The 23,449-nt window shown below is 35.9% G+C and overlaps 1 protein-coding gene and 1 pseudogene across 1 annotated transcript; one reads left to right on the top strand and one right to left on the bottom strand.

The window, feature by feature from the left end:
* Positions 1-13,870: 13,870 nt before the first annotated feature.
* LOC137388634 (uncharacterized) lies at positions 13,871-15,192 on the top strand. Its single transcript, XM_068075110.1, has 3 exons — positions 13,871-14,332; positions 14,638-14,747; positions 14,887-15,192. The coding sequence occupies exons 1-3, from the start codon at positions 14,026-14,028 to the stop codon at positions 15,025-15,027; spliced, it is 558 nt and encodes a 185-aa protein (XP_067931211.1). The 5' UTR covers positions 13,871-14,025; the 3' UTR covers positions 15,028-15,192.
* A 6,530-nt stretch (positions 15,193-21,722) lies between these two features.
* On the bottom strand, positions 21,723-23,032 carry LOC137388274 (uncharacterized protein F54H12.2-like; annotated as a pseudogene).
* Positions 23,033-23,449: the final 417 nt, after the last annotated feature.

The raw sequence follows: 23,449 nt of genomic DNA, 5'->3' as shown, positions 1-23,449 counted from the left end.
ATATGCTTTGATGCTTTGCTCCTCCTCTTTCACTGTCTGCTGTACACTTTTGAGTCCCCTACTGCCATCTTTCCTATCAAGATACAATCTAGTAGTATCAGACTTTGGGTGGAGTGCTCCATGCATGGTCAGCAGTTTACGAGTTGCTATATCTGTTTCTTTGATGGCTTCCTCAGTCTACTTTATTATGCCTGCTGGATATCTTATTACTGGCAGTGCGTAGGTATTTATTGCCATGACTTGGTTCTTGGCATTACGCTGGCTCCGTAAGACCTGCTGAGGCGTTTCCTGTATTCGGTAATGGCTTAGTGACGTACCTCGGCTTCGTGGTTGATGTTGCTTTGCATAATCCCCAAGTACTTGTACCTTTCTTCTATATCTTTGATGGTACCATTTGGCATTCTTAGGCTATCTGTGAGCATAGAATGGCCTTTCTTAAGAATTAGCCTTCCACATTTATCAATACCGAAGGTCATTCCGATGTCCTTGCTGTATTCCTGAGTGAGGTGTATTAGCGAATCAATGTCCCTTTCTTTGTTAGCGTACAGCTTGATGTCATCCATGTAAAAGAGGTGGTTTATCTTGGTGCCACTCTTAAACTGGTACCCATATTGAGTCTCCTCCAGCATATTGCTTAGAGGGTTTAGGCATATGCAGAAGAGCAGCGGTAATAAGGAGTCACGTTGATAGATGCCTCGCTAAATTTTTACACTCTCCAGATTTTTGCCATTAGCCTCCAGTTCCGTCTTCCATTTGGTCATTGACATCTTGATGAATGCCACAAGAGCAGGGTGAACATTGTACATACTGAGACACTCAAGTATCCAACTATGGGGAATTGAGTCATAGGCCTTTTTGTAGTCAATCCAAGCCATGGCAAGATTGGTTTGCCTTCTCCTGCTGTCTTGACAGACCGTCCGATCCACCAGTAACTGATTTTTTGCTCCTCGGGTGTTTCGCCCAATTCCTTTTTGAGCACTGGTCATATAGTGACTCATGTGCTCTTCCAGTTTGTCTGCAACTATTTCTGAGAGCAGTTTCCAAGTGGTGGGCAAGCACGTTATTGGTCGATAGTTTTTGGGAATCAGCCCTTGCTTTGGATCTTTTATCAGAAGTACAGTTCGTCCTTTGGTCAGCCATTCTGGATGGTCACCTTGTTCTATTAGGCATTCCATGAGTCTGCTTACCATCTGCTTAGCCATTCTAGTGTGAAGTGATGTCAATTTTTTTAACCAGAATGCTTGAATCATGTCATGGCCAGGTGCTGCCCAGTTCTTCATATGTTGCACTCTGCACTTGATGTCCTCTTTGCTGATGGTGAGTCCTTGCTGAGCCACAGTGTGTTGATGGCTCTCTTTAAGCCTCTTCAGCCAATTTGCAGTGGTGTTATGAGTAGTCTCTTTCTCCCAGATGTCCTTCCAGAACTTTGAAGTGCTAGATCGGGGAGGCTTAGACATTGGCCTTTGCAGTTCACCTTTGAACTGGGAATACACTCTAGATGGATTATTGATGAACAGTTTGTTCATTCTTTTGTTATCCCGCTCTTTGGTGTACCGCTTCAGTCGTGCCGAGAGAGCTACTAGCTGCTGTTTGGCAGACTCTAGAGCTTCTATTGTGGCTTCCCTTTTTGGACGCTCCAAACTGTGGTTAGATCTCTCACTAAGCAACCAACTTTCTTGCGCAAGTCCTTGATCTTATTTTTTAGCCTCAGCTGCCAGGATGGAATGACTTGAAGCCTTGTTGGCAGTGGCTTAATATCCATCTCCTCCAAGATGACGGTTGCTGTACTGTTGATTAAGGCATTAGTCTCACTGATTGATCCAGTTGAGATCGACTCCAGTGCCAAGTTAATGTCTTCTAACAGCTTCTTTGGTATGGCCTTGCTAACTCTTCGTAGTGGTACCCTGCTTCCATAATCATTAGCAGCTGACATCTTGTTGATGATATTTTCCGCAAGGTCTCTCACCCTTGGGTCAAGGTCCAAGTGCATGTCTTCTTTAACCCGTGTCATTTATTTGCTAATAACATAACATGTTATTAGCAACACATGAGTCAACACATGATCGTGTATGCGTGACAGTGTGTGTTGATATGCACTCTTCATTGGTTGAGGTTACTTGGGTGAACTGTTCCCTAATTTCATCTACCTCAAGTTCAGATATGAGGTGCCACTTGATTATGTTACTCCTCTGAGCTACAAGTTGCTTAGCGGTTATTGGCAATTCAGGGCGCATGTTTATCCACAGTTGACGCATCCTTCCCATGTAGCCCCACTTTTGAGGTTCACTCATAAAGTAGCACTGCATGAGGTCCGTGTTATCAGTCCGAGTCCATTTCATCCGTTTTGAACCGGTAGCCCATTTTTCAATGCCTTGTCCTGGTTCAGCTACAGGCAGCGCGGACTATTGGTTATTGGACTGCTTTGGTTATTGCACTCATCATAGAGGTTGTAGACATTATACAAGCAAAGGTCTTGTCTAAGGACCATCAGAAAAGTGCAGTTGTTGGGGTTTGAACCGAGGACCAAATAATCATGGTCCCGATACCTTACCAACTGCGCTATCTATCCTGTCATATATATATATATATATATATATATACATATATATATATATATATATACATATATATATATATATATACATATATATTTATATATATATATATTAGAACAAAAATAAGTTTTATGGAACATCACAACGATCTTATTTGTTATACATAATGAGCAACATAAAATATGCATGACGTTTATTTGCTGGGTATGCCTTAAAGTGTAAGGAATATCGTAAAAGTTTAATGGATGGAGTATTACATAAAAAACTAGTTACGAGCTGAGGGGCAGACTATGTTATGTTATTAGCAAATAAATGACATGAACATATGCATAATATACTCAAATCATTGATGAGCAGATAAAATGAACAAATTAGTTGTGTTTGAAAATTATGAAATATAAAATGATATTGTTTCAGATGCCACAGTCTTCAGACTTTGAGAGTCTTGAACTTGTCTAACAACAACATACAGATTCTACCACGATGGATTTACAAACTGGATAACCTTGCTTATCTAAACCTAAGTGAGAACGCAAAACTGTTAAAAATCGAGAGTGCGGTTTCAAAGATGAAGAGACTTGATCAGCTTTTCTGTCGAGAATGTGAACGCTTGAACGAACCTCCATACAGCGTTTGTGAACAAGGAATCACAGCTATCAGAAAGTTCTACATTGATCTGGAAGTTGAAAAACCAGTGCAAGTAATAAAAGTGCCAATAGCTGTTATTGGAAGTCCGCTCTCAGGAAAGACAAGTTTATTTAAAACGTTAAAATCTGGCACGCGTGTTCTTACACAGCGTGAAAAAAACTCTGAACAGGATGAGACAACCAGAGTTTTCCAAGTAGAAGATTTACCTCTAGAGACCAAACAAGTCAAGCTATTTGATTACGGAGGTAATCAAATATACCATCTTGCCTATTGCATTCTCCGCAAGGAACAGTGCATTCCACTCATTGTAGTGGACTTGGCCAACTTCAAGGAAAGAGCACAAGCTGATGGAGCAGAACAAGCATGCAGAAACGTTTGTTTTAATTGGCTCGCTCATCTCTACCTGGCTTGTCCTAAGCTTGGTTCACCAATTCTTGTTTTCACCCACACGGATAAACTGACCAGTGATCAGGTAAGTCAAGCGCGTATGGATCTTCTGAAAGAAGCTGATATGATCCGCCAAAATCTTCTGAAAGAGGAAAACAAACTTGCAAATATTTCTCCAAAAATGCTTCATGCAATTGAGCATCTGTCTAACAGTCAGCTGCCATTGTTCAAGGAAAGTGAACTTTTTGAGTTTGGCATCGATCCGGAAGTGACGTCCAACATCACACTTCTTAAGGATACTCTGAACAACAGATGCAAAGATCACATGATTCGCTTGCCAAAACTATGGCATTCTGTGGAGCTTTTTATCCAAGAATATTCTGAACAGCCGTATGTTGAAGTCTCAGAAGTTTTGAAAAAGTTTCCAGATGATGACCTACTGATTATTTTGCGATACATGCACAACTCTGGTCGAGTGTTCTTCTTTGAAAAGATTAAAGGCCTCTCCTGTTACATTTTTCACAGGTTCATTGAAATCACATCCATGATAAATCTGCTCTTTCATCATTCTTCCCAAAAACAGTGGAATGATCATCTTGCCAAATTTGAATCTTTTGAACACCAAGGCAGAGCAATTCACAAGCTTGAATATGAAGGACTAGTGCAACGACTCATACATAATGGCATTCTGGCTGAGGCTCTTCTGGAAAATCTTCTCCGATCTGCAGCCTTTTCCATTGATGTATCAGTTAAACTTTTGCAGTCTTTTTTAATGATGCATGGCCCAATTGGGAAAGCCCCTCATGCAGCATTTTTGGTCCCATCTTTGGCATCTGAGTCTATGAGAGATTTGATCAAATTGCAAAACGAGTTGCAGGTAAAGGTTGATATCCTTTTCGGAGGTTTGCCCATCCCACAGTATGTTTATCAGCAAATTTCTGTTACAGTTCTCAACCTTCATTATAGCCCTCTTTACCAAACCTCGGCATACAAGAATGGAGTGACTGTCAAGGATGGAAATAGCGTAACCACTGTTAGACATGATTTCAACAAAAGAGTTGTGACAGCCCAAGTTACTACTACTTCCAAAGAGCTTGCCGCATCATGGCAGCGCCTGATTAATGTAATTGAAGCCATCATTGAACAGTTTTCTCAATCATGGAAGGCTTGCCATGTAGCTCTTCGTATCTACTGCTCCCACTGCATTTTTCGAGGAGATCCGCAGCCTGATTCACAGGTTAATCCAGAGTCGCTTTACTCCATCTATAAGGCAGATGGAGAAACTGCATTGAAGGTTTCTACATTCTCTGGGATAAAACCAGTTGTTTGTAAAGAACATTCTGCTTTTCCAGCACAAGTTCCAACACCTTTGAGGTTTCCATGTGAGTTAGATATAATTTTTGTTATGAATTTTGTGTGGAGTATGTTAGATCCCAACCAGTGCACTCTTATACTATTTTCATTACCGAGCTGCAAAATAATTAGCAAAAATCATTAACATTGTAAACTAATTGATGCACAATTTAAGCATGGTAAGCTTTAATCCATACAGGCACTTAATTGAAAAGAGCTCAAATGAACTTCTCAATCTTTTATGGTAGGCTTTCAACTTACTGACAATGAAGTCGCTGCTCTTGAGGAGTATCTTTCCAACTTGGAACCTTACCAACCCAGCTCAGAAGGAGGTGAGAGTTTATGCTGGCTAAAAGCATATTCAAATATATTCTTCAACCAAATGATTCTCTAGTAAATAATCAAACTATCTGTAGTCTTCTGCTTGTGATGCTGAGTTGTACAATAAACTTCCTCTGAAACATGACTGTTTATCCTTACAGTAAAATGCAACTTCAAACTTAATTTTGAAAGTATTTTATCCTCCAGCAAAGGGTGATGTCAAAAATATGGATGAAGGGCAATGCTCAGCTATTGATGAGGATGGTGATTTGTCTGATGTTGAACAAAAAGGATACTGTGATGATAAAACAGACAAACAGATTAGAATCAAGCTGATTTCCACAAAAAAGAGAAATGTGAAGGACCTCTATAACAATAAAAATGAGGTATTCTTTGTTTAACAGAAGATTGTCTTTTTGATATAAAAACAGAGTAGCTCATCAGATTCCTGCTCTGCATATCCGTATGACTCACAAAATTTTAATTAATAATTCCTCTTCAGAATGAGTGACTTATGTAAAGCGCACCAGGTGTTTCAGTAAGATTTTTTTGATTATTTTAATTGGAGTGTGGAATATTATCATAAAATCTGCTAATTTCTTATTTAAAACTGCAAAGGGTGATGTCAAACACATTGATCAAATGCAAAGCTCAGCCATCGATGAGGACAGTGATTTGTCTGATGTTGAACAAGAAGGATACTGTGATGATAAAACGGAAAAACAGATTAGAATCAGACTGATTCCCACAAGAAAGAGACATGTGAAGGACCTCTATAACAATAAAAATGAGGTATTTTTGATTTAACAGAATATTGTTTTTTAATATAAAAATAGAGTAGCGCATTCATTCCTATTATGAATATCAGTATAACTGTTTCAGATTTGCTGCAAGCAATATTATTAACTCCCATTAAACTAGCAAGCTTAGCTTTTCGTCACAAGCATTTAGATAGTTTATGACTTTAGCTAGTATAATCAGTTCAGTTTTTAACAATGTTTATTAGCTGGTTTGTGAGGCCATCTTAAAGAATCACTTGAGCGTGTGCGAGTTTTCAACTATTCATCATAAGGAACATCTAAATTAACAAATGCTATATGATTCACAACAGCTAGTCATTAGTGTATCTCACCTACTGTACTTAAACTGGGGCAAGTCATACCAGTGTTTGGTTTATACATCCAAACTCTTGGCACAACCAAAAAAGTTAAACAAATAAAGTGAATATCAACTGACGAGAACTCTATTCATTGTCGCTATCCATACATCCTAGTCAGATACTAGAACAATAACTCACAAAATTTTAATTGATTTTTTTTCTGAATGGGTGACTTATGTAAAACTCAACGGGCCTTTCGGTGGGCTTTTCCAAATTATTTTAATATGAGTGTGGATTATTCTCAAAAGTTCTGGTGGTTTCTATTAAAACTACATTTATGATCATATGCATATAATTAAACAAGTTTGTAATGATATTGTATTTTTAAGAAGAGCGAAAGTATCCATCTTACCATTTTTAAAATATTTCCAAAATCTCACAATGTTTTAGCTGTCTGATTACTTGACTACAGGACAATTTTTTTTGTTCAGATCAAACTGTACAAACTTGTTTAAGCACTTTAAATAGAAATTCTGTAGTCAAAATTGCCTCTTACCATAGTAGTCTGAAGATTTTAAAATAAGTGGAACCAAAAAGATGGTCAACGGATTCTAAAAAAGTTCCCAATTAATTAATTAATTAATTCTTTAATTAATAAAGGTAGTTTAGAACTGATTTATTTTTTACCAGCTCAAATAGCACCCAAAATAAAATAAATTTGATTAAAAACCTGACATACATTTATGCTGAATCAATGAGCTATCGCAACCGAAGATAAATTTGAGAAAAAAATATATATATTATGATTTCCATGTTATATATGTAGATAAAACATGAGAATCACCTGCACCTGTTAAGTTTGCATATGAGGATAGCGTTTGAAGTTTGCGTATGCTATAATAGAAATCTCATTGAAAACCAAAGAGCAAGGCTACTTAAAATTATTATCCAAACTGATAATTATAAAAAGCAATCTCAGGTTGACTTATTAAATATTTTACAAAATATTGCAGGACAGATCGTTGATTTTGTAAAATATATTTTCAAGTAAAATAATATTATTAAATTTGGTAAACACTGCTAATCTAACTGATAGCTCCTACTTTACTTCAGCTAACAACAGTTTTTATTTTATCACTTTTATTAATAACAACATGTCTGTCTTCATCTTATGTACCTCAGTTATTTATAGAATTATTATTCTTATCAGCATCAGTAAATTGACATTCCAAAATTTTTTCTACCGTCATTTGTTCTATTGACACTTTAATACCAGCCTGTACCTTTCTACCACACTAGCCTAAATTACTGTTAGAAGGAACATCTATTGAAGTTATACAATTGAGACAGGCAAATAGATAATCTATAAGCTAGAATTTTCCTAGTTGAACAGCCATACTACAGTCTTATAGGTGTTATATATATACTTAAATGTCAGGCATAGTGTAACTACTGAACATACAATAAATTTGTGCTACGAACAAGTGTAGATATGTACTTAAATAAGTTGTCTAGGAACGTCATCAAATTGGTCATTGATCGCGTTTTAGATCTATGAGATGAGTGAGGGCATCAGAGGGAGAGCCCTTATTTTCAACATCAAAACATTTCGGCACACTGGTAAAACAAGGAACGGTTCTGAAGTTGACTACGCAAACTTGCAGAGACTGTTCAAAGACTTGAAGTTTGATGTTGCCAAAACCGAAGCGGAACTTACTAACTTGAGTTTTGAGGTAGAAATAGCAGAAACTAGCTAGTTTATCTGTTGAGTTCTCACTGTAATGTTCTTTATTCCAGTACTGAGTTTACAATAAATTGGTAAAATACATCCCAAGTGTATATATGTATAGAGAGCTGTTATAGCAAAGGTATTATCTTGGAATTATACATTAAGCAAGTAAATTTAATATGTAATTATTCCATAAATAACCAGCTATGTATAATACTATAATGACAAGGTAAATTTCATTCACAATGTAATGCAATGATTGTCCATTGTAATGTCCTAACATTATCTATATAAATGAGTGTTCAAATTCTCAAATGTTTTACAAGACACAGATAATTTCCTTTAAACAGGAATTACCGAGTTGCATGACAAAATCAGTCTCATAAACACAGCTTTTATACTGATTGTTACGGAATACTTTCATGCTAAAGTTTTATTAGCTGCTCTGTGAGATTTTGTAATTGTAGACATATAGGTAAAAAATTAAATAACGTTAGTCATGTACAACAGAGCTTTCATTTGCTGTTTTAGCTACTCAATATTTTTTGGTAGTTATCTAAAATAATGAAATATTGACAGGTTATAAAAAACTTTCATTTATAAAAAAACATTCTAATTTTGTTAAAAAGACGAGCACATATTAAAATACCAACTGCAATTCTTATTTAACTGAGAGTTTTCAAAGTCAACTTCATTAAATGATTTTGTTTTTACCAAAAAAAACATAGTTTAGATAACATTGCTCATGATATACTTTGAGAATGTTCTATTTTTTTCAATTTTAAAGCACTCAATCTAACATTTATAACAGGGAATCCTTAAAGAGATAGATGAGGAAACAAAGCGAGAAGAGCACCACAAACTGGGAATGTTTGTACTGATCATAATGAGTCATGGAACAGATGGAGACATGATCATAGACCACCATGGAAAGCAGTTCTCATTGGTATCTATTAGAGACGGTTTGTCTCCACAGAGATTTCCTGCAATGGCTGGCAAACCTAAACTCATTATTGTACAGTCTTGTTCTGGAGGTTGGTATAAAATAAATATATCGATGTATACAGCAATCTGGAGTAAAAAGAAGTGAATTCAGTTTACTCTAACTCTAGCTTAAAACACTCTGCATAATCTTTGTGTGAACAATTTTAACATTCTTAAATAACACTAATTTTTTTTATATATTATTTAACATTTTACTGTTTAACAAAAAAATAGCTAAATGCATTAACTTGGTGGTTACAATATTCTGGTAATTATTAGTATATCTCAAATTAAACTTCCAATGTTACCTTGGTAAACCAGAAACCACCTTGTTACATACACTAGTGATAAAACTCACAAAGTTCTTATATATGTTGTTGTACTTCAGGACGTTGTGATTATGGATCATCACAAGAGTTGTCTACAGGGCAAAATGCATCTTTGTCCGCTGCAATGAGATCTACCGCTAGGAGTGGTACATCACCGCCCCTCTTCTGCGCAGGTTCAAATGATGAACCAGAAATTCCTCCCCATCCCCCTGCAGTGCTAAACGTGGATGACTTCTTCATCATGAAGGCTAGCAGTGAATGTATGTATCAACTGTGTTCAAGCATTTCTAGTCTGTTGTAGTAGTATGGCTAGTGAGAGAGGAATGTAGCAGGACAATCAATGGAAGTGTAGTTATTATTATTGTTTCTTATTTCAACTGAAAATCTGGAATGTTATGTTTATGTAGATAAACATTTATTTTGCTTATTCTCATTTTTTGTACATTCTGTAATTGAATGGTAGTTTATAATTAAAAAGTTTCGTAAATAATTTAAGTTATAAAGGAGTTTAGTTGCCATTCCTGATTAGAGTAAAATAACAGACCATATCTTGTTTTCCAGCCTACAAAGCAACAAGGTCTGACACTCATGGATCGTTCTTCATACGGGTATTAGTTTATACTTTCTACAAACATGCATGCCACAGAGATGTTGAGAGTCTATTCAAAATAGTAAGTATTTGGTCAATCGTAAGTGTTTTTAATTTACAACTACTAATTATCAAGTAGAGGATACTTGACCTGAAAATAGTTTTTTAAAGAGTAAACAAATTCATATGTAACAAGATGATGTGAATTTCATGCACAGAGAATATCAAATGGTTCTTATAGATCCAAGAAAGAGTACGCAAAGTCAGTATGAGTGCCCCCGCTTATACAATGGGAGGAAATGTTCCAACATCAATCTGCACTTTCACACGACGCCAAAAGCTATACCTTTTTCCAGGAGTCTCCAAGCGCGTCCTTCATTGACAAACTTGTATTGACTTAGCAGTGATTTCACAGATTTATTCATGGCTTAAGCTGCCTATATTACATGAGACATGAATGCTTAGAAATGTTGAAAAGAAATTGGGTTGCCTTGTTCTACATTGTTACATTCTCTGACTACAACTTGAAAAATACCAAAAAAATTGAATTAAAGACGTTTGAACACAACCTCTGAGTTTAGGCTTAAGCCAATTGAACCATTTCTGACTGCTGATTGGCTTATGCAAATCATTTCTGTGTATTGGATATTATTATTATTGATTACCTTTTGACACTCAACATTTAGCAGCTGGCTACAAAATACCCTTTCTGTATACTTATGCAATCAATTTATGTTATATCTCCTAACTGAAGCTCTGTATGTTGACATTTTATGTTTGTGGATATATTAATCCATTGTTATTACTAACATTCTTTACTTTGCTGTAGATTTTATGGAGTTTTTAATATAAACATAATCACTTGTTATGAACATCTACCATTGGTCTCTGTATTGTGTGCAGTCGAGTGTTCATTGCTTATTTTGTACTCACTGATTTAAATCAATGAATTGTCACAACAATGAACCCTAGCACAATAGAAAACCAGTTTACAAACATGCAAGTCTGTATTAAAATTTGTCACTTTATTTTATAGGCTTAATTATATATTTAGATATATTAATGACATGCAGTCTTCAATTTCTTTTACCCTTTCAATATATCACCCAGTGCACATGGTGCACTCGATGCACACAGAGAACATGGTGCACACAGGCATGTTTGCACACACACACACTCATCTACGTATTCATAGATGCAAATATATACACAAATAGTAGCGCAAATAAAGTCTTCCAAGTTTTTTTATCAAATGAACCAATGTAGTTTTAAATGCTATATCATGGTGAACATATCACATCTTGCAGGGGTAATCAAGGTTCACAAAGTGAACAGAAGCACATTTGCACCAATGAAAGCACAAACACATACACCTATCAACACATGCAAATATATGTGCATGCCTACATATGAGCAAAGCAAGCGAGCACATGTGTACACATACAGGTACACATACAAGTATGCAGGCTTGTACACACAGGCGCGCGCACCTGCACACACACACGCACACACGCACACGCACACACATACACACACGAGAGCTCATTAAATAGCGAATAATTTTGACAGATTCTTAAAGTGGATACTTCTAGAGATTGCCTGAGAAGTGAGATTAGGAAAGATGTAGTGAAGGCGTCAAAGGAAAGCAGTTGTGCATGAAACTGTTAGGGTAGTAAAAGAGGTTATGATTCTGGAGCTGGATATCCACTGGAGGTTGTAGTAGTAGATACAGTAAAAACAAGATTGAGATAGTTGAGTTGATAAATATTTTAGCAGATATGACGCCAAAAGCCGAAAAAATAGAAAAACATAATTATATATACTTTAGAACAATAAAAGAAGATCGAGTGATAATATTGAGGATATATATGTCTCTGGATATAGAGCAGGTAGCAGTGAGCCTTCTCTCAAGATGGTTGCCATGCTCGCTTCTATTAGTCAGAGTGATATTAAAGTGAAGGAGATGGTGGGTGAAGTTCAGGAGTCATTATTGACCCAATCAAAGTTGAGCAGTCAGTCACAGTCACGGCAATTAGATAATGGATAATGTCAAGTGACTATGTAGTATTGTACAGGATATATGTAAGTGGAAAATATGACACAGTTTTTTTGCTATGATACATGTACATGTAAGTACCTCACATCATGCAACAAAGTTTGTGAAATTCTCAATTGTTAGCAAAAGCGTTTCCTAATGACAATTATTAATTGAGAAAATAGTTTTCCTGTTACAGAGCAGGCAGCAAAAGGGTAGTATTGACTATGATGGAAAACCTTTTCTCAGGGCAATCTTCTATCTAGTCATTTCTAACTATGTTAGCTAGTAAACAATTAGTAACAAAATACGGTGTCACTGCAGAACAATACTTTGTTTTAACAGTTTTTGTTGCTAAAAAGGATATTCTAGATGTTTTAAACTATAAATCAGTGTAATAAGAATTCTTTTTAGTTTGATTGGTCCATTTCAAAAGCCTGTAAAGGAAGGTTCTTCCACTCAGTTTAGATCGACACTGCCTAATTTAGGACAGATTTCTAGGGCCAGATTGACACAACTCAGGACAGGGCGGGGCCAGCTCGGCCTGAGTCATACATAAGAAGGCGAGGCCTCCTAGTAAGACTCTTGTAAATGGAAACAACTAACCCGTTTGTGCTTACCTATGGACTGTTGAATGTTTTTTTTTCTGTAATCAAAGGCCCAGCAAATAGCCTACATGTATTAAACTCAAAGTGCACTGAGTTACTCATTTATGTAGAGCTTGTCAAGGTGACAGCAAAAATCCCTCATATGAGCAATTTCTGCCGTGCCACTTTCAAATTAGTTGGTATGCTTGTTGTGTTTGTTACCGACTTGATTTTATTTTTTGTTTAGTCAACTGGTGAAAGTCTTTGTCTAACCCTATTAATGCTTTTTATTCGTTTGGTCATCTTTTAATTAAATAGGTTTACCAAATTCAAAAAAGTTGTTTTCCTGTAGAAAAGAATAACGTGATCAAGCGTTTCTCCAACGAATGGTTGTACAATGCTGTAGGAATTTTTTAGCATTTCTTAACACAATTTTTCGTGGGCTCAGTTATTGGCTTTCATCTCTAATTGATTACACTATGTGTAGGGATGGCAGAACTTGCCATGCTATGTATTTGAATTCAACAAGTTGACTTCTTTTAGTTTTCCTAGTATTGCTTTATAGTACTAAGATTTATACCGTAACCAAGAACAAGAGACACTAATGCTAGACAATGCTTGTTATTACATGTTGCAAAATATTCATCCTACTAAAAATTTTAAACTGCTGAAATGCTAACACATGTTACACAAAAGTTTTTTAACTTTTCTTGCATTATGACAAATGTTCTCTAGTTTTTTCGGAAAGACACTAGAACTTAAAAAGTCTAAACATTTGTAAAACAAGATATTGTTAACAAGGTGACCACATATTAAAATACCAGCTGTAATTGTTATTTGAATCAAAAAGTTCTCCAAATAACTTTTATGAAATACTTTTCTTTTGACAAAAAAACCAAATTTAGATAACATTGCTCACCATACAGTTTGATGAAGTTTTCTTTAATTTTAAAGCGCCAATTTAACAATTGTAACAGGAAATTCTTAAAGAGATAGATGAGGAAACAAAGCGAGAGGACCACAAAAAACTAGGAGTGTTTGTACTGATCATAATGAGTCATGGAACAGATGGAGACATGATCATAGACCACCGTGGAGAGAAGTTCTCATTGGTATCTATTAGGGACAGTTTGTCTCCACAGAGATTCTCTGCAATGGCTGGCAAACCTAAACTCATTATTGTACAAACTTGCTCTGGAGGTTGGTATAAAAAAGTTGTTCAATGTATACAACAAGCTGGTCTAATAATTAGTAAATTCATTTTCCTCCAATGCAAGCTTGAATCACATTAATAATTGTTTTTTGTGTGAACACTTAAAAATATTTATGTTACTTACAGTTTTGCTGTTTAACAGGAAAAAAACTAATTGCAGTGACTTGGTAATCACAATATTTTGTTGATCATTAGTATGTCTCAATATGAATCTTTAATGTTACCTTGGCAAACCAAAAACCACCTTGTTACATACACTAGTGATAAAACTCACAAAGCTCTTATCTGTTGTTGTACTTCGGGCCTTTGTGATTATGGACCATCACAAGAGTTGTCTACAGGGCAAAGTGTATTCTTGTCTGCTGCAATGAGATCTACTGCTGGGAGTCGTACACCACCGCCACTTTTCTACACAGACTCTAAGGATGATCCACAACCTCCTCCAAATCCACCTACTGTGCTAAATGTGGATGACTTCTGCATCATGAAGGCTAGCAGTGAATGTGTGTATCAACTGTATTCAAGCAACTCTAGTCTGTAGCTGTGGCGTGGCTAGTTAGAAAGGAATGTAGCATGACGATCCATGAAAGTGTGGTTAATAATATTGTTTATTATTTTAACTGTAAACCAATGAAATTATGTCAATACGGATAAACGATCATATAAATTATTTTTCGTATTGTGGTAATCTTTTGATCTAATGATTCTTAATTACGCAAAAAAAACTTTATATTTCATACAACATATAAAAGAGCTTAGTTGCCATACCTGAATGGAGTAAAATAATATATTATATCTTGTTTTGCAGCCTACAAAGCAACAAGGTCTGACACTCATGGATCATTTTTTATACGGATATTAGTTTATACCTTCTACAAACACGCATGCCACAGAGACGTTGAGACTCTATTCAAAATAGTGAGTGTTTGTAATTTATCACTATTAATTGTCAACTAGAGGATATTCTAACTGATATTTAATTTTTAAATAGTAAACAATTTATTATGAAAAGATGATGTCAATTTGATGTGCTGAGAATGTCAAATGGTCCTTATAGATTCAAGACAGAGTACGCCAAGTCAGTACCATTAAACCCAACTACACAATGGGAGGAAATGTTATAACGATGAACTGCACTTTTACACATTTCCGAAAGCTATACTTTTTCCCAGGATTCTCAAAGCGCATCCTTCATTGACAAACTTGTTTTGACTTATTACTAGTTTCACAGATTTGATTATGGCTCAAGTTGTCTAGGTTACATGTGAGATGAAAACTTAGGGATGTAATAAGATGAGAAGTCATGTTAGCCTGCTCTATAATTTCATCTTCTTTGACTACTACTTGAAAATAAAAAAGGAGAGATTTATGATTAAGCATGATCACTGAGTTTAGAATAACGTCTATTGAACCTTTGCTGGCTGCTGATTAGTTAATGCAAATAAATTCCGCTTATTGGTTATTATTATCACCGATTACCTTTTGACACTCAAAACTTAGCAGCAGGCTGTAAAATACCCTTTCTATATACTTATACAATCAATCTATATTATATCTACTAACAGAAACTCTGTATGTTGACCTCTTTTGTTAGTGGATATGTTAAGCTCTTGTTATTACTAATAGTCTTTGACATTTCTGGAGATTTTATAAAAATATTCAACATAAAAATACTTACTTGGGGTAAACATTTAGCACTGGTCTCTAGTTTGTGTGCAGTCTAGAGTTCATTGCCTATTGTGTATTCACTGATTTAAAGCAGGTGATTGTCATATTTATGAAATTCCTCACAATATAAAATAAATTTAAAAACATGCAAACTTGCAAATATGCATTGAAGTTTGCCACTAAAGTTTATCGGCAAACATTATTCAAATGAAGTCTTCAATTTGTTTTACCCATTAGACCCATGTAGTTGCAAATGCTATACTATGGTAAATACATCAATTTATGACACAATGCACATGGTGAACACAGTGTGCATGGTGAAAACGATGCACATAGTAAACACATTGCACACAGGCATACTTGTACTTGCAAGCTTAGCTATTGACACATGCAATAAATATGCACACACTGCATATGCGCGAAGCCAATGCGCATATGTGTACTTATACAGGTAAACACACATGCATGCACACCCGCACATAGACAAGCACACACCAGCGTGCACACACAAACACACCCGCACACACACCCACACACACACATGCACGCATGCACACACTCACATACCCGAGCACACACATACCCGAGCACACAAATACCCGAGCACACACATACCCAAGCACACACATACCCGAGCACACACATACCCGAGCACACACATACTCGAGCACACACATACCTGAGCACACACATATCCGAGCACACACACTGGAGCTTCTTCTTTAAAATGAATCATCCTGGAGGTTGCTTAAAGAAGAAGGAGTCGAAGGCAAGCAGTCGTGTGCACAACCATAAGAGTAGCAAAAGAAGGTATGATTCGGGAGGTGGATATTCTGCTGGGGTAACTTGAGAGACAGTAGAAATTTGGATTAAGAAAGTAGTGATGGTACATATTTTAGTAGGTATGAGGCAAGGAGTCAAGAATATAGTAGGAACAGAAACAATAGAAAGAGATCTAGAGATAATATTGGATAGATTCATCTTTAGATATGGAGTAAGTAGTAGAGAACCCTCCTTCACGATGCTTGTCATGTTCACTTCTATAATTAGTGAGAGTTACACTTAAATGAAGGAGATACCAGATAAAGTTCAGGAGTCATTATTGCCCTAACCAAAGTTGGCTAGTCAATTTCAGTTATTGCAGTTGGATGATGGATAATTTCAGATAATTACATGTATGTAGTAATATACAGTACATACATGTATGTACTGAACATTTAGACCCTGAAAATACTGCTATCAGAAAGACAGCTACCAAAGAAATTGAGCTTACCAGACACAAAGTTCATTTTGCTGCCTTTCAATGAACTCACCTTGCTGGTTCAGGCACAATAAGAAAGGTCAACTACACCTTTTTTTGGTTTGGCAAGTTTCCCATTGAGCCAATAATTTATGATATTGGCTTTGCAAATTCACACCAAATGCTCCGCAGCGTACAGTCTTCCACTAACATCAGAGACCACATATCAATGCTGAAGGTCAACACCAAACAAGATGCAATGCATGTTGTCAATGCTTATTCCCCAACTCTAGCTGCAAATGCAAAGAACAGAGACTATTTTTCCAACCAGTTCGAGGGCACTATCCGGAAAGCAGAAAACTTTGTGTGTCATCCTATCGGGCAATCTGAAGGCAAGAGCCGATGCTGATCATGATAGCTGGCCAGTATGTATTAGTATTTTTGGTATTGTAAAATAAATGACAATGGTCTACGTCCTTGCTGCTGTGCTGTAGGAACAACACTTGTGTGTCACTCTCGCTCAAAAACTTGGCACCAGCTCGACTTCGTGATAATCAGCTCTAAATACAGGAAGGATGTTCTTAATACTGGAACCTACCATAGTGCTAACTGTGACACTGATCATAATCTAGTGTTGACAAAGCTGCTATTCGAGCCCTGATCATACTACAATCAGACAAAATAATCAAAGAAAATAGACAAATGTCAAACACAAAAAAACTCAGCTTTAGGAAGAAAATTTTAAGCTACTTCATCAGAAGATAGAAAGCATCAACACTGAAGGCTCCCATGATGACCATTGGGGAGTACTGAAATCTTCATTTCATACTGAGGGGCTAGAAATATTTGGCCTGAGGCAAAATCATGGTCCTGACTGGTGCTACAACTCAAATGAACTTGTTAAACCTGTACTTGCAAATAAAAGAGATGTCATAATAGAGATGAAATCCAGACCAACTAGACAAGCACTTGCGAACTATCACACTGCGAAGGCTGAAGCTAAAAACGCTGTCAGAAGATGTGTCCAAGCCTACTGGGACTCGTTATGCACTTGTATTGAAACAGCCAGAGACACTGGAAACATCAAGGATATGGTCAGTGCTATCAAAACTACTACTGGGACTTCTGCCAAAATGGTTGAGTGCTGAAATGTAAATATGACTCAGTTATTGAGGATAGAGAGCGAAAACTGAACTGCTGGTTTTAACACTACAGTGAACTTTACGGTTATCCTAGTGATGCTGATTATGATTACATCGAAAAACTGTAAAATCTTCTAATTCATGAGGATTTAGATGTACTACCTGACCTTGCTGAAATTGTCAGTGCAGTCATGTATCTTTGACTTGGCAAAGCTGCAGGTATTGATGCATTTCTTCCTGAGCTTTTGAGAGCGGGATCTGACTCCCCATTCAAACACATTTACGTCCTTATCTGCAAGTGCTGGGCTACCAAGATAGTACCCCAGAAATTTAAAGATGCGTAAATCTATACCCTGTAAAAAATAAAGGGGATCGTGGAAACTACAAAAATTATCGAGGTATCTCTTTTCTCAATGTTACAAGAAAATTGCTTGCAAAATTCCTCCTTAGCCGACTACAAACATTTGCTGAAGATGTGTATCTTGAGTCACGGCGTGGTTTCAGAGCTAAAAGAGCAACAACTGACATGACATTTGCTGTTCGCCAGCTTCAAGAAAAGTCTAGAGAACAACGTTAGCCTCAATATTTAGCTTTTGCTGATATGACCAAGGATTTTGATCTTGTTAATCGAGAATCACTATTTACAGTCCTCAGAAAGAGTGGATGTCTGCCCGTACTTCTATCTCTGATCAAGTCTCTTCATACTGGGTTGAAACTCAAATTCAATATGAGGGCAAACTGTCAAGTGCTTTTTCCCATAAAAAGAAGTGTCAAGTAAGGATGTGTGCTTGCACCCACTCTTTTTGGTATATCTTTCTTGTATGCCTTCAGAATCACTAACCAACACCTGCACATATTGTGTGGTGTTTCTCTTCTGACCAGACATGATGGCAACTTTTTCAACTCGGCTAATATTAAAGCTAGCTCCAAAACCAAAAAGTACATCATCTAAGAATTATTGTATGCTGATAATGCCGCTCTCTGTGCCGCCTCCTAAGATGGCCTCCAGTTATTGGTCAACCATTTCTCAGAGGCAGGCAGTCATTTTGGATTACACATTATTTTGAAAAAGACTGTGACTTTGAATAAATCTAATTAAGCCAACATATTCTCAATTGAGAAAACAGTCATTCAATATGTTAATTATAAATTCCACATATCTTGGTTCTTCTCTCACACAGAATAGCACTGTAGACCATGAACTCCAAAAAGGCTGGGCTTTGCATCATTGACTTTTAGCAGGCTCAATAGGCATTTTTGGAAAAAGAACAACCACAGGGTCAAAACTAAAGCTCATGTGGATGCAGCCTGTGTTCTCAGTGTTCTTCTCTATGATGCAGAGGCGTGGGCAATTTACAGACCACAAGAATCCAAGTTCAGTACATTTCCCACCAGAGCCTCAGGTTTATCCCTGGAAAAATCTGGAAAGATGAACTCACTGATGAAGACTTATTCAGAATGACTGGATCAGCTCCTTTTTTACCACACTTAAGTTTATCAGACTTCATTCGGCTGGTAATGTCAATCATATGCCGCCAGGTTACAGAATCTCTCATCAGCTTCTTCATAGTGTACTAGAGAATAAAACCTGCCTAACTGGCAGACCACTTCTGTGAGTTAAAGACGCGCTTAAACGAGATCTCAAAGATTTTAACATTGACCCTAACACCTGGATGTATGTATTTAAAAAAAGGGCAGTGAAGGATGAAACTTTATTAGGCTGCAAGTCTAGCAAAAAGTGTAAAGGCAACTTCTGATAATGGAACTAGGGAACATGAGAAAACATTACCAAGCGTTGTCCTTACCTGATAGAAGCATGCCACCACTACTGCTATACATGTATGTCAGTAAAAAGGAAGACACAGTTCTTCTTTGCTATGATACATGTAAGTACCTCATTTCATGCAACAAAGTTTGTGGAATTATCACTCTTATTTAATAACACGCTCATTTTTTAAAAACTTCTTCAGTATAAACATGTCTGCTGACAATAATGCTTTTGACAAGAGGGTTTCCTATTGCCAATGCTTGAATGGCAAAAAAAGTCTTCCTACAGCAGAAAAGAAGGAGCAAAATTCTGTTTCCTTTTTTTATCTTTTTTTTGGTAAAACCGATAATTTAGAATAATAAGAAAAAAAGTCAGTTTTGAACAAGTTTTCAAGACATAAAATATTGATTCAAAACAGTAATCTATAAGGATTGACTCGTTCTAAGATGTTTGTCTTTAAATAGCCATACACGAAGTTCAGTCAAGTTGCAGTCAAGAAACTGCAAGCTGATAAATTTCTTGAATGCAATTTTTTTGAATGTTAATAACTTATATATTTCAAAGCAATGGTAAGTTTTACTACTGTTTGGCTGACTTTTATAAAATAATATTGTCAAGTTTTGGCTGGTCTGCAATCACTGCAGAAATACATATTTACCTTAGTAGTATAGTAAGCCACTTTTTGTTATGTTTACTTGCAATTTGTACAGAATCTTTCGATAAGTTTACCATGAGTTCGCGTGGAAATTTTTCGATAAGTTTATTAGGTGGTTTTTGTTTATGGTGGATAAGAGCTTTCATTTAAAATCCTAATCTTGAAGTTATAATCCCTTACAGGTATATTCCCAAGAAGCTTACAAGATGTGTATTTCATCACTTTGATACGAGTTAACTAATTCGATAATCTTTCACATAAATTATAAGGTTGTTAGACATCCCTATTACCATTAATTCCTCGTCAAGTCTTTACCTATCAATAGGTTGATCTACTTCTGTGTCAAGAAATATTTGTTTGAGCCTACGATTGATTAAATTTGTGGTAAATACGGTGCATACAAATACGAGCAATCATAAATTGTTTGCCTCATAACGCTCATCGTGGCCAGCAACAAATCTGATCAACTGGACAGTGTTATTGATGATGATAAGGGTAAATCGGTAGCTATGGTTTACCCATCAATTAAAATAAGAATGCCATTGGGGTGAGGAAGCAGTATGGTAATGAAAATGCAGTAAGTATTCTATTCTACTCATTAATAATTTCATTATGATTTATGGTTTGTGTGCAGAATTTATCATTAAGATAACTTCGTATTGTTACTCTTTCAGTGAAGTTCCAGAAAATGGGATATTATATCCTAATCATCCATACTATCAGTACTATAGGAACTGAGCTTCGTTTCGCAATAGACAATGGTAAGTGTTATATTTATCATTTATCAATGAAAACATATTTTCACAAATCATAAAATAAATTCAAATTAAGAATCTTAAAATCATCACCAATGCAAATACAATGTAGATAAGATTAAGTCAAAACTGAACTTATCTGAGTTAAAATAAAAGGAAAATCAATAATCTTTAAGGTTTCTGTATTAGCATTTGCTATATTTCGATATTTGTTATGATATGGTTGAAAACAATAGCATCATTTGCATACAAATCATATTCGTTGTTTAACATGTACGTTATGTGTTGTAATGCGAATCCTAGTGCCATATGAGTGATAAAATATATTACGTATTCACCGCATACTGTACTGATAGGCGATTGTAAATCGACTTCATTGAATTGCCATTCGATACAATTTTCCAATACATCTCCTATTTCAGGTAGATTGTATGGTAGATAACCAAAGCTATCAAAGTAATATCCCTTTTTCTCTTCAGTCTTTACTACGGCTACCCAATGTTCTCCTTTATGGTAATGAGGTTTAGTGTTTATCACCATAGCGCATGGAAACTTTAGAGCTGATATCGGAATCATATCAATTGCAAACACTCCAAGAAAGTTTAGATTCTTGATCATAGAATCGGAATGAAGTATTGTGTGTATTTGCTTGCTATCCATATTTCTCAGCTGTAGTAGTTGAGTAGCACTGCACGGTTTTTATCGATTTTTATAGTTGCGTCAAACTCTGCGTATACGATTCAATTGACTGATATGTCCAGTCCTCTGTCAAACTTTGCTTCGAATCGAATGTTTCCCTTCTTTAATACGTGGAAGCAACCATCCTCATCGAGACCAGGGGTCAAATCGAATGCTAATAAAGAATACCCATGGGCATAATCTGTTCAATCATTTCCAATACCAACATCTTTAAATGCTTTTCCAGTGCTTTCAAGCAGTGTAAAGTAATACCTGAGATTTTGATCATTTCCGAAATCACTAATCAATGGTTTCTGAGTCATCATTTTTTCATCTATTAGCAAACTGCAATATTTCAAGTTTTTATGCTTAAAGTTGAATGGATTGCTTTTATAATTTCCCTCAAAACTTGAAGCGTCTACAAATCCTATGACTATTATTTTAGGTAAAATTCCATTGAGCAAGTTCTCTTTATTACAAGACAGAGAACCAGTGGGTATGTTGAAGGATTTCATAGTAACTCTTCTAATAGGATACAAAGTTTGTTTTAACTGTTTTTTCCAATTGTTCAATATGTTTCATTTGAATTCCATCATTCACTTTAACTTTTCTTACGTAAAAAGAAACATTAGTTGTTTTAACCTTGTATGTTGCAGTGTTTGAAGCCATTAACAATAGTTTATCTGAATTCATAATTAGTGAAAGTTTTAGGTCTACTCTGTTCAGCAGATGCCTATTCTGAAAAAATATATCTGAATGAATTTTTCCAATCAACTACTGTTTTACTTTTAGCTGTCAATGCTTTTCTCATAACAAATCTTGAATTATCTCCATTTCGTTTTTCCATTGCCCCTGCTGTATCTTTCGCAAACATAGACATACTAAGCTGTGATTGCTTTGATTCATCACTGTGTGAAAGTAAGGTTTTAAACATCGCTCTGTAATGGTAGAGGTTCGAAGAATCTGTTATTATGACATCATTCAAGCTTACATCGATTTGCTTAAATAATGTCTGGCCCAGCAAATTGACAGGTGCTACTTCTGCATCGTCAGCTAATTCACTACCATCTTCATTAACTATTTTTCTTTCTAGATGCAAATAACTGTTTGACAAATCGACGTAATAATTTGAATCCCCAGAAATGAAAAACTTGATAGGAGACTCATCATGGAGGCTTGAAGTAGGTATGTGATCAATGTGTACCCCTCCTTCTAGAGATGCTTGAGTAGGATGATTTACAAATAGATCTAGCTCTGATTTAGTAGCTAAACAACTATTTTCGAACGTATAAGACATAATCAATGGTTAAAGGATATATGTTAGGGGTAGTGGTTATATAGGTAAACTGAAAAAAAAAATGTCAGAGATCGTATCGTTTTATACTATTTATATCTCAATTGATCAACTTTGATTGGTTTCAAGAAAAAACGTCACTTTTCATAGATAATCGTGGTCTCTTTCGCTTATGCTTTGTTTTCTTTATTTTATTTGCTTTTCTTTTCCTTTTTGGATTTTTAGGAAATGTAGATTGCAAATAATTAGCAAAACTGTCTAAGAGCTTGTTTCCTGCCATTTGAGCATTTGTCTTAGATGAATGTTTTAGATTTTTTCCTTTAAGTCCATCTCGTGCAAAACTTATTCCTGTTTCTACAGCAGATTTTGCTAATCTTTTGGCTCCTTGTTTTATTACTGGGAGTATGCTTTATAACATCC

Source organism: Watersipora subatra, chromosome 2, assembly GCF_963576615.1.
Source record: "Watersipora subatra chromosome 2, tzWatSuba1.1, whole genome shotgun sequence".
Taxonomy (NCBI): domain Eukaryota; kingdom Metazoa; phylum Bryozoa; class Gymnolaemata; order Cheilostomatida; family Watersiporidae; genus Watersipora; species Watersipora subatra.
This window is presented reverse-complemented; position numbering and strand designations above follow the sequence as displayed.